The sequence below is a fragment of the Nannospalax galili genome, unplaced genomic scaffold (genome assembly GCF_000622305.1).
Source record: "Nannospalax galili isolate Female #2095 unplaced genomic scaffold, S.galili_v1.0 scaffold1421, whole genome shotgun sequence".
In the NCBI taxonomy this organism is placed as follows: domain Eukaryota; kingdom Metazoa; phylum Chordata; class Mammalia; order Rodentia; family Spalacidae; genus Nannospalax; species Nannospalax galili.
This window is the reverse complement of record NW_008345746.1, coordinates 277,904-290,118: the sequence shown is the minus strand read 5'-3', so window position 1 is coordinate 290,118 and position 12,215 is coordinate 277,904. Positions and strand designations below refer to the sequence as shown.

Below are 12,215 nucleotides of genomic sequence, written 5' to 3'. Positions count from 1 at the left end.
AGGGCGGCAACAGGACTCCTCAGTGCCCTCATAACGGCATCTGATTTCACTCTTGTCCTCTTATGTTAGAGGTCACAAGTTCCTCTGTGATGCTGGGGGTGAGAGCTAGCAGTGTGTGTGTGTGTGTGTGTGTGTGTGTGTGTGTGTGTGTGCACACGCACCATGCAGGAGGTGCTAAGCAATGTGACTTCTCCCACTCTGCCTCTCATCTAAGAGATACAGCATCACCTACTTGGCTTCTAATCTAGCAGACACGACCTCGGACCTCTCACCCAGCCCCTGACTTTGCAGGCACAGCTTTGACCTGAGCCCTGCCTCATCAGCATGGCTCTGCTACCTATCCCCAGCTCCAGGGCTTTGCGGGAAGGTTTTTCTCCATGGGCTGTGGTTTCTATCTTCTTCTCCCTCCTCCCTCATTTGTGGGGTGGGTTTGGGTCAGTTGGTCAAGCAGAGTTTTTAAAGCTGCTGTCTTCCCTAGTTCCAGCAGGAATACAGCCCAGTTGAACCTAACCCATTGAGTCTATGTTGACCTTATGCTTCCTCACACTTCCTGTGCATGCTTATGTGTGCATCTCTGGAGCATCAATAGGTGCTCTGCCATCTGAGGTCCATCAGCTGTATCTACTGTGAGGCAAGAGCTAGATCCACATGAAGCCACAGGTGGCTTAAGCCAGCTGTCCACAAGCCATGACCCCATCAAGTCAGGATGCACTTGCCTTTGCCCCCATGGAGGGACCACCACTTTGGAACTGCAGTGACTTCTGCTGTGGTCCCAGGTCTGCACCTGCTGGATGGGATGCACTGTCCTGTAAACAGGGTTTGTCAGAGTCGGGTCAGGACTTGGGACTGGATATCAGATGGGACTATAATTCAACCATCTTAACCTTGGGACCCTTCCAAGTGGATGCTCGGCTTAGCTGGCTCAAGGGCCTGTGCAGCAAAGACTGACACTTTCCCTGCCCAGAAACTATGGAGTGCTTTTCCTCCCGCTGTTCTAGACTCAAACACCACTTAGGTTGGGAGAGTCCCCAGGCTACCTTCTACTTGCCCATGACCTGGCATCTACTCAAATCCTTGCTTAGCTGGAACCAGGCTGGACCCCAGCAGAGAGAGGTCCTGGCTCCAGGAGTGCCTACATCTTCATGGCCAAGTATTGCCACCCACCATAGGTAGAAACTTTTATTTGTTTGGTTTTGGGTTTTGTTTGGTTTTTGTCAGGGTCTCCCTACCTGCCTGCCTGAAACTCACTGTGTAGACCAGGCTGGCCTCAATCTCTAACCCTAACCCCCCTCCTCACCCATGGTCCACAACAGCAGAGGGCCTTCAGATGTGAGTAAGGGTAAAGCAGCTTAGGGCTCAAGGGCAGTAGTAAGTCCTGAGAGCTGGGCAGCTAGTCCAGCTCAGCAAGCTTGAGCTTTGTGAATGCAGAGCTCATAAACACTTGTTGAAAAGCTTCTAGAAAGACAGTGACAGGAAGCAACCTCAGCAAGCTTTTACTACTTCTGACCTCCCAGTCCTACCAGCCAGGTCTCTAGCTGCTGTCCAACCCTTCCCTCCTGCCCTGAGAACTGGGTCCACAAACACTTCAGTAATTTGTGGAAGATACTGATTGGACTGGAGGCTCCTGACCTCAGAGTGGGGATAGGAGGAGGAGATCCATCTACTGTTCAGCACATGAGGGTCAGGTTCCTCAGGGGTGGGGGGTGGGGCTGACTTTACAGGCTGGCTGAGTACGGCAGGCCGTTCAAGTAGGAGTTTGGAGATGATATGGAGGCTGAGGTTTGTTGGTTTTTTGGGGGGTTTTTTTGGTCTTTTTGAGACAGGGTGTCTCTGTAGTCCCAGCTGTCCTGGAGTCCCTATGTGGACCAGGCTGGCCTTGAACTCACAGAGATCTGCCTGCCTCTGCCTCCCGGTTGCCGGGATTAAAGGCATGCGCCACCACGACCGGCGGAGGCCAGGTTTTAAGCAGATGAACCTGAGTTTGTTCTGAGGGCATGCTTGTTTGCTGTGGGATTCCAGGGTGGTGAGCAGTCTAGACATGAAGGGGAGGTGAGACAGTGATATCAGTCTTACCAGGCTGGACCCCCAGAGCCAGGGTCAACCCCCATGCAGGACCTGTCCCTGGACAGAAAGACTTTGATAACCATGAAAGGCAGTGTTAGGTTGTGCTGGCCTTGCTCTACTCATCTTGCAGTGAGTGCCAGCAACATGGAAGTACAAGAGAACTGTCTGGGTTCCAGCTCTGGGCTCCCCCTGCTTTGACTGTCTGGGCTGTCAGGAGGAGCGCCTTCCCTCAAGGAAGACCTGGACTGGACATCCCTCCTATCCAACTCTCCTGGCCTGGAAGAAGTATCATCCAGCCCTCCAGGCCCATTTCTCCATCTCCCAGGCTGAGTGAGGGGCATCTGGAGCTGCTATGCTTTCTTGAACAGGGCACAGTTCCATGGAGCACGTGGGGGCAGTGTAGGACCGAGGAAGGTACCTACACACACACTTAGGCAAACCCTTGGCCCAGCAGTTCCACCCCCCTAATTTTTGTTTGTCTTCAATAAGGAAAATGCAAAAAACGAGGTGATGGCTTGAAGACGGAGAACGACCCCCAGGAGGTGAGCCCCATTGTCAGGTGGGTCTGTGCCAGTGTCCTGAGCAAGGCACCTATGGCACTCAGGGTAGTTTCCAGCCCTTCAGACTAGGCCTCCTGCCCATCCTGAGGTCCTGAGCGTGCCAGTTGTGCTGCGGATGCAGTGGTCGCTGTCGGGCCTCAGCTGCTCACAGAACCCTGTGCTCTGGTGTTGAATTTTAGGGTGACTGCCCACTTGGGCTCTCTGCTTCACACAGCAGACATCATAGTGAACTGACACTCAGTTTGAGTTTGAATGACATGACCACAGTTTATATCTCCAGCACAGTGGCCTTAGGCCTTACAAGGGCTGACATATATTAGAGGGGTGGCCCTGGCCCCATGGGTGGAACGGGGTGCTCAGTGTCTTTTCCCTGAAGCACTGGTGTGGTACACCCTTTTCTGTGGTTCCTGGACACTCCTTCCTTTGTTTTAGAGCACTTGGGGTATCTTCTCCCTCATTGGATAGAAGGCCTCTTCCCTCTTCAAGGTGGGGAGTTTAAATGCTGTACCCATCCCACCTAGCCTTTTTCTGTGTAGTATGTGGGAGCACATCTTACTTCGTTTGATTTACATATATGTACATAAATATATACACATGTAAATAATGTATATACATATATGTGTGTGTATGTATATGTGTGTATATATATATATATATATGTTTGGTTTTGTCTTTTGAGACAGGGTCTTCCTGTAGCCCCAACTAGCCTGGAACTCACTATGTAGACTAGACTGACCCCAATCTCATAGAGATCCACCTGCCTCTGCCTCTGCCTCCTGAGGGCTAGGATCAAAAGCATGTGCCACCATACCTAGCTCTAAATTTTGTTTTGGTCTTTTTGAGACAGGGTCTCCCTGTAGCCCCAGCTGGCCTGGAACTCACAGAGATCTGCCTGCCTCTGCCTCTCAAGTGCTGGGATTATAGGCATGCACTACCATACCCAGCTAATATTTTTATTTATTGATTTGTTCTTTGACAATTTCACACATCTATAAAGCATTCTGTTTACCACCTGCCCTCTCTTCTCCCTCCCACCCTGTCATCACTTCCTCCTCCCTCCAAGTCCCTGTACCTCATTCATGTCTTTGTTTTGTGATCCAGTGATTTTAACCAGGACCTTCTGTGTGACCACATGTTTGGAATTATCCATTGGAGCCTGGTGTACTTCCATTGGGTGCACTATGGAGATAATGCTTGTCCTTCCCCTAGGATCTATCAGTAACCAGAAGTTTAGCAGGGGTAGGACCCTTGAGCACAGTTCCTCCCCCAACCCCAGTCTATGATTGGCTGTTAACAGGCCCAGTCTTGCAGGCAGCTGTGACTGCTGTGAAATCATGTTTGCAATGGCTGTGTCATGCCCTGAGGATAGCATTTCCCAGCCCTTCTCCCTGTCTTCTGGCTCTTAGCTTCTTTCTGTTGCCTCTGCCATGATGTTCCCTGAGTCCTACTTAGGGCTGAGCACTCAACAGTGCTCTAGCTCCTTGAGCAGTGAAAAGGAGAAGCTTCTCAGATTAAGACTGGGGGCAGCATTTGTCTGTGGATGTGAACATAAATACTTAAGAGTGCAGTGTGGTTCCCTACCATGTTAGAGGAGGAGGAGTAGCATGTCCCCAAGGGCCTCTGACTCCCCAGCCTTGGACGTTAGCATGACCCCTCCAGCCATGGATTTTTTGGCCAGGTTTAAAGTACCATTCTATGGCTTTCATTTTTCCTGTGGAGCCGTCGTATAGAGCAGCTGACAGCTCTTGCACTCACTTAACTTGGGGCAGATGCTGTCAAGGTTTGGTGGGAGCCCAAGCAGGCCTCCCCATAGAGATGGCGTGTGCTGCCTGACTCATTTCCTACCGTTTATCTTGTACGCCCCCAGAAGTGCATTCCTTCAGGGTTTTTTGGTTTTTTTTTTTCCCCCAAATGAAATGACTTTTCAGATTAGAAAAAGCCCCGTTCTGCCTTTTTTGGGTGTTTGAGGGTCTACACTGTGGAACTTGACTGGAGACAGTCTTCCACCTGTTTCCTCTTCTTTCCAGGCAGAGTCTGAAATGGCCCTTGATGCTGAGTTCCTGGATGTGTACAAGAACTGTAACGGGGTGGTCATGATGTTCGACATCACCAAGCAGTGGTAAGAAGGGCATTGGCCACAGGCTTAAATAGTAGCACATAACCTCACAGGGCACCACACGACCTCACAGGGCACCACACAACCTCATATAGCACCATACGACCTCACAGGGCACCACACGACCTCACAGGCCAAGCACCCTCTTGGTGTGGGCCAGCTGTGGCCAGAACCCCTGACCTAGAGGACTGAGGCATCTATGCCACAAGACAAGTTGGGTCCATGTGCAGAGAGCAGGGGGACTGGACCAGATGGCTCAAGCTGTTAGCTAACGGGTAGGAATTAGGTGCCACCTGTCCCCCTGTCCTGAAGACACCATCTAAAAGTTGTCAGAATCAAGTGGCCTGTTGTGAGTTCCCAAAAATGCCCTACCTCCGCACCCCAACTCAAACACACCCATTCCCTGTGACTTATCAGGAAGATGTAGCCAGGATTCATGAGAACAGCGGACAAAGACCAGGTGCAAGCCTTCTGGGACCCAGGCTTCTCTATATTTGGGGTGGCAGCACGAGACACACCTAGGAGGTTGCATGGTGTACACCAGCATAGGACTGGGAGCCTTCTAGCCACCAGCAATAGGAAAATACCCAAGAGGCTCCCAAGTGTCCTGAAGTCTTTCTTGCTCTGTCCACACTGAAAACTAGCCTCCTAAAAACACTGTAGAAGGGGCTGTAGAGATAGCTCAGCAGTTAGGAATACTGGTTGTTCGTGCAGAAGACCTGGGTTCGAATTCCAGCACCCACATGGCAGCTAACAACTTCCATAACTCCAGTTCCAGTGGATCCGACAGCCTCTTTCCTCCGCAGGCATTGCACAACATGGGTGCACTTACCTACATGCAGGCAATACACTCATACACATAAAATAAATATAATAAAAATTAAAAACACCATAGTAGCCAGGCATAATAGCACACCTTTAGTCCCAACACTCAGGAGACAGAGGCAGGCAGATCTCTGTGACTTAAAGGCCATTCTGGTCTACATAGTGAGTTCCAAGCCAGCCAAGACTACCTAGTGAGACCCTGTCTCAAACAAAACTGGGCTGGAAAGAAGGTTCAGCAGTTAACAGTGCTTACTGTTCTTGCAGAGGACCTAGGTTCTATTTCCAGCACCCACATAGAGGCTCACAACCATCTGTAACTCCAGTTCCAGGGGATCTGAAGTCCTCTTCTGACCTCTGTGGGCTCCTGCATGCACATGATGCACGAACATACACCCAGGCATATACACATACAGTAAAATAAAAAGTAAATAAATGTTTGAAAAAACAAAACGAGGGGCTGGAGAGATGGCTCAGCAGTTAAGAGCACTGGGTGCTCTTGCAGAGGACCTGAGTTCAATTCCCAGCATCCACTGGCAGCCAACAATTGTCCATAACTCCAGTTCCAGGGGATCTGATGCCCTCTTCTGACTTCCGCAGGCATTGCATGACATGGGTGCATTTGCACACATGCAGGCAATACACTCATATACATAAAGAAAATAAATATTAAAAAATAAAGTCAGGTGTGGTAGTGCACACCTTTGATCCCAGCACTCGGGAAGCAGAGGCAGGTGGATCTCTGAGATCAAGACCGGCCTGGTCTCCTCAATGAAATGAAAACACTGTAAAAAGCATCACGTTTAGAAGTGACCTTTGGAGCTTTCATCCTGTCTTTCATTGCCATTTATTCTGTTGTTAATGTTGTATGCATAAGCTGCGTTCATCGTAGAACACTGGAAAAATCAGAGGCAAGTCATCTGTCCCATCACCTGAGGCTATCGCTGCTGATAGCTGGTGTACGACAGCCAGGTTTTCTAACATCACACACGTACAGGGCCTGTGCCACACCTGCCTAGATGATTTGCTTCTTTTGCGTAAGATCAGTCACACACCAGTGTACCAACTTCACAAGTTCACATGCTAAGCCTTGGAGTGAAGCTTGCATCCTGCGTGTCACTGATTCTGGTCTGAGGGTCCTGAACCCATGGATCCTTCTTGGCTGTGGTCTGAGCCAGCATGAGTCCTGTGGTCTTTGGACGGCACTCGTAGGCTCAGCTCCATCCTCCACCCTCCAGGGATCTGCATGCCTGTAGTGCTGCTGTACACATACAGTCTGTCATCTGCCTGACAGACTGACAATGCAAGATGCCTATTGGGGCTAGAGAGGCAGCCCGGGCAGGTATGGAGCAGACATGAGCATTTTCCTGGTGGGGGTGGGGGTGGTCTGTTCACCTGGTATTTGAGACATAGCTTTTTGCTCATGTGAAATTGAGTCTGAACACTGAGGGCCTCTAAGCACCTTTGCAGGCTAACTTCACAAGAACCCTAGCTGTGGGGGAGGGTGGGCATGATAGAGGGACAAGGCAATGCCCTGAGGGCAGTGAGGACCCAACAGGTGGGCCGAGCAAGCGTGGGGACACCACTGTTCCCGGGCTGTAGAATTGGTAGGCAGCAGAACCAGCTCAGGGAAGAAGCGCAGGCACTTTTCTAGGAGCCATGAGGCTTTGTGGGCAGTTAGGCTCACAGAGTGCCAGTTGTCAAACTACAAGGGTATCGGCCATTTCTTGGTTTCTGAGACCCCTGGACACTAGCATGTTTGGTTCAGCCAGTGCCTGGATGGCAGCAGACCATGTCTAGAGCCTGAGCACCGACTGTGAAGGATGGAGCATCAAGTGCACACAGCTGCTGTGGCAGGCCAGTGAGCATCCTAGGAGCCACCCCAGGAAGACACCAAAGGGAAGACGGGTGCCGGTTACAGAGGTGCTGTTCTCACTGCGTTCCCGGCAGGGAATCTGGGTCACACACTCACTGCTTGGGAGTTGTTTGTTCATTTTATTTTGTAGGGACAAGGTCTCGATCTAGTGCAGGCTGACCAGGCACTCGCTATGTAGCCCGAACTTGACCCTCCTACCTCAGCCCTGTTAGTACAGAGTTCTAGGTGTGTACTGCCTAACCATCTCACCAGCCCTTGAAGCAGCTCTATAGTGATGCAGGCATGTGGAGCACCTAGGTATGGGGTACAGGAGAAGTGAATGCTGGGAGAGCCAGGGCTGGGGTGCAGGCTGATGGTTGCAGAACTCGCTGTTCATCTCTGAACCCTGCCTGAGGTGGCAAGTGCTCTGGGGAGTTGGATCTTAGACCCAAAAGTAATGCTCACGGCTTCCTGGGGGTCACACAGCTCAGGCTAAAATGGCCCTTCCCTTTCAAAGGACCTTCAATTACGTCCTCCGGGAGCTTCCTAAAGTGCCGACCCATGTGCCAGTGTGTGTCTTGGGCAACTACCGAGACATGGGTGAGCATCGAGTCATTCTGCCAGACGACGTACGGGACTTCATCGACCACCTGGACAGGTGGGTGCCATGAGCCCTGCTCCTGTGTCTGGAAGTTTGTGGGTATTGAGGCAGCAAAGATAAGGCCTCAACCTGTGTTGGAAATGAAGTGACACTGCCCTAGTCCAGGGAGGGGAACAGTGGCTTTACCAGAGGGGGTGGGGTCTGGAGCACCGTGGACTCCCCGGAGCCCACGTAGTCCTAGATTGCTGTGGGATGGCAGCAGAAGAGGATTGAGGGCCAGATGCCAGGACTGTGGCCTGCCTGGCTCCTGTCCAGTTCTTTAGAGGGGTCAGCTGTAGACGGTCTTAAGGAACCTGCTGCAAGAAGAAAGCTAAGAGCGAGGTGGCTCCCACCTTCAATCCCAGTACTTGGGAGGTGGGGCAGGGGGACTCCGGTAGATCGAGGCCAGCCTGGTCCAGGCCAGATGGGGCCACAGGGAGACCCTGTCTCAAAAAGACTTTGTTAAAGGGGAAAAAAAAAAAAAAATAGAAGGAAGCTAGGTAGACAGGCAGCCTCAGGCTCAGACACAAGAGAGTCAAGCCACACATCCACCAAGGGCCTTTCTCATCTTTCTTCGACCACAGACCTCCAGGCTCCTCCTACTTCCGCTATGCTGAGTCGTCTATGAAGAATAGCTTTGGCCTGAAGTACCTGCATAAGTTCTTCAACATCCCATTTCTTCAGCTACAGGTGAGTTCTCGACAGACAGGCAGCTGGCACTCCCTTCTGTGACTCCAAAGATGACCTCCTTATGCCTGAACACCCCTTGGGGTACCTGCTGAGAAGCTGGCTACCAGTAAGCACAATGGGCTAGAGCTGGCACACACAGCAGTCAGACCCTGGGGGCCAAAGGTAGGGTAACATTCTCTGCCCCTAAGCAGTCATCCTGAAGACAGTGCCTCTGTGGAGCATTGATTGTGGTGCAAACCCCCATTCACCAGAAGCATTCATAGCTGTGGAGGTGCCAGTCACACAGGTGCTCATCATCAAGAGGAAGTTTCCAGAACATGCAGCTTCTGTAGCTCTGTCTCTGGGCCGGGCTGACCTGGCCAGCTTGCTAAGGACAGAAAACAAAGCTGTGCCCTTTCCTGAAGCGTCTAGCCTTCCAGATGCGTTTGAGGTGAGTGGGGTGGCTCGAGGTTGAGCCTTTTAGATGTATAGAAGGGCAGAGGCTAAAGCGTGGTGACATGCCCAGCAACCAGAAGACTGAGGCAGAAGGATCACCTCAGTTTAAAGCTACAGAGTGAGTTTCAACAAGTGGGAGACCTCAGTCTCAAAAGCTACAGTGTGAGCATCCTGGTGTTCACCTGAGTCCCAGCCTTTGGGAAGGGGCACAGTAGGATGAACAGTGAAGATCATCCCAGCTACATGAGTTCAAGGCCAACTTGGAGTGACTGAGACCCTGTCTCAAAATACTACAGGGATAGTGAGTGTCCTTGTATCTTCATCCAGTCCCAAGTCCCAGTCCTTGGTAGTCCTTGTCTTTCTGAGACAGGGTCTCCCTGTAGCCCCAGCTGTCCTGGAACTCACTCTGTAGACCAGGCTGGCCTTGAACTCAGAGATCCACCTGCCTCTGCCTCCCGAGTGCTGGGATTAAAGGTGTGTGCCTGTATTTTGTGGGTTTTTTATTTTTTTGGTCTTTTTGAAACAGGGTCTTCCTATGTAGACCAGACTGGCCTTGAGCTCACAGAGATCCACCTGCCTCTGCCGGGATTAAAGGCAGCGTGTGCCACCATGCCCAGCTATATCTTGTATTTCTACACTTTTGTCAAAGCCAAAGGAGTTAAACCCAAGGCTCCATCTGTACCACCCTCCTCTATCCATGTGCCCTCCAGGACCCTACCCTGCATGAACTATCTTCCTCTTGAACTATGTTGGGAGTGGGCTTGACTATTCTAGGACTGGACAATACCTTGTAGACTGTCCCTCACTTGGATCCAGCTAGATGTTGGTTTGAGTTTAGGCAGAAAACCACAAAGACAAGGCCCCTTTCTGAGCACCTCATCATGCAAGCTGTGGTCTGCACATGCCTTGTCATGGGGCAAGGAGGGCACCATACTACCCAAGAAGTCCTGGGCTCCTCTGGGTTTCTGCTATGGACACAGCTCCGTGGGCTGCAGCTGTGGCTGGGAGCTGTAGCCACCATTCCAGCCTCAAGGACAGCAAGTATTGTAAAGTACAGAAGCCCTGTGTCTGTTTCTTTGGTTCTGAGGTACTATGGCTTCCCAGAGCCAGGAGAGCAGCAGAGTGGGCAGAGGTGAGGCAGGGCTCTGGGTCCTAAGCAAAAGAACAGGATCCGTCCTCGAGTCAAACCTCTCGAGATGAAACAACTGTAAGAAGCCCTGTGTGGTGAACAAAAGAAGAGCAAACCAGGCCTGGGCCACCCTCTGGTGTCTAGAGACCTGTGGCCACTATGGCCACTACTGGGTCTAGGGACACGTCATACTTTATCCAAAACACCACAATTGCTTTGGGAAGCGAAGCGTTCCTTTTCCTCCTGTTTCCTTTGGAGAAACATGAGGTTCCTGCAGGTAGGGCTGTGCTGAAGAGCCCTAGGTTGGGAAAAGGCCATGTGTGCAGGGTCCTAAGGACCCTCCGCCAGGTAGACTGCCCTCTACAAGCTCCTCACTGCTGCATGGCTCCTCTGCTCCATGAAGGTTTTGTCAAAGTAGACGAAGGGATGCCAGGACAAGCATTGGAGCTAGATGTCTGAACTGGTACCCAGACCAGCGTAGCTTCCCACCGTGAGTGTTTGCAAGGGATCTGATAGCCACTGTCTCCTGACAGGGTGATGGGCACCCAGACCTCTGGTCTCTCACCTGACCTGGATATCCCAGAAGTAAATAAAGTACAACCTTCTCTGTTTTATCCAGAGATACTCCAAACACTTGGGGATAGGGGAATAGCTAGTTAGCAGAATGCTTGCCTCTAAGCACAAAGCCCTGGGTTCAATCCCCAGCACCACATAAACCATGTGTGGTGGCACATGGCTGTAATCTCACCACTGGGGAGGTGGGGGCAAGAAGTTCAAGGTCATCCCCAGCCACCTAACAAATTTGAGACCAACCCCAGATAAAAGCTCAAGGCTGGAGAGGTGGCTCAGCAGTTAAGAGCACTTGCTACTTTTGCAGTGGACCTGAATTCATTTCCCAGTACCATGTCAGGCAGCTCACAACCAACTGTGACTCCAGTTCTAAGGGATATGACACCCTCTCCTGGTACATATACTCAAATATAAAACTAATTTTTTTTTTTTTTTTTTTAATCTGCCTGCATCTGCCTCCTGAGTGCTGGATTAACAGGAAGGCAGGCCAGGCCCTGCTACCACAGGAGTGTGGTTAGGGTTAGGGTTAGGGTTAGGGTCTGGGTGTGTGATGTGCTAACAGAAGGTGGTGCTTTCTGCTGTGGCTCCACATACTGTCCTCTGTCCTCTAAGCCCCAGCAGCTGACCATGCAGGTTTCTGTACCTGTGCCTCTCACAGTGAGGTGGGGACATGCTGCTCATCTGTACTTACTTCCTCTACAGAGGGAAACACTGCTGCGGCAGCTGGAGACAAACCAGCTAGACATCGACGCTACACTAGAGGAGCTGTCAGTGCAACAGGAAACTGAAGACCAGAACTACAGCATGTATGTGAGCTTGTATCTGCAGACACGCAGGCCTTGACTGTCCCAGAGTGGGAAGGGTGGGTACTGCATCTGTTGCCAGTGTACTCTGGTGTCCACAGGTGCCAGGCTTTGGTCTGTACCAGCAAGACAGTGAAGAAAGCACTGTACTCAAAGGGTAGATAGTCAGCCTAAGCGTTCTTCAGCCAAGATCATATGTAGTCATTGTAGAACAATGTGAGTAGAGTAGCTGGCCACTGTGGCTCAGCAGCCCATCCCAGGCTCCTGGGACAGGCGCTCCGTGCTGTAACCACAGCCTTCCTGCTCGATTGAGGTTTTAGTTGTTAACGTGTAATCATGAACCATTCAGTCTGATCAACACTTGTCTAGAAGAAGGGTACTGACATGAATAGAGCTGCTCTGCTGAGGAGCAGCCTCAGCACCCCCATCTTCCTGGTTCTTAGAGACAGTGAGAGCAGATGTTCCTGAGGGTAGATCCAGGCATGTTACATCCCCAAGTGCTTTAAGTCCAACAGATCCTATAGGACACCC

General features: G+C 51.2%; 1 protein-coding gene across 1 annotated transcript in view; it reads left to right on the top strand.

The window, feature by feature from the left end:
• Nucleotides 1-12,215, top strand: part of Rabl6 (RAB, member RAS oncogene family like 6) — a 29,484-nt gene that overhangs the window by 12,149 nt on the left and 5,120 nt on the right. The window contains exons 4-8 of the mRNA XM_008841920.3: nt 2,554-2,606; nt 4,652-4,743; nt 7,935-8,075; nt 8,642-8,747; nt 11,584-11,687. Of these exons, the coding sequence (XP_008840142.1) occupies nt 2,554-2,606; nt 4,652-4,743; nt 7,935-8,075; nt 8,642-8,747; nt 11,584-11,687 (496 nt within the window). The remainder of the gene's footprint in view (nt 1-2,553; nt 2,607-4,651; nt 4,744-7,934; nt 8,076-8,641; nt 8,748-11,583; nt 11,688-12,215) is intronic.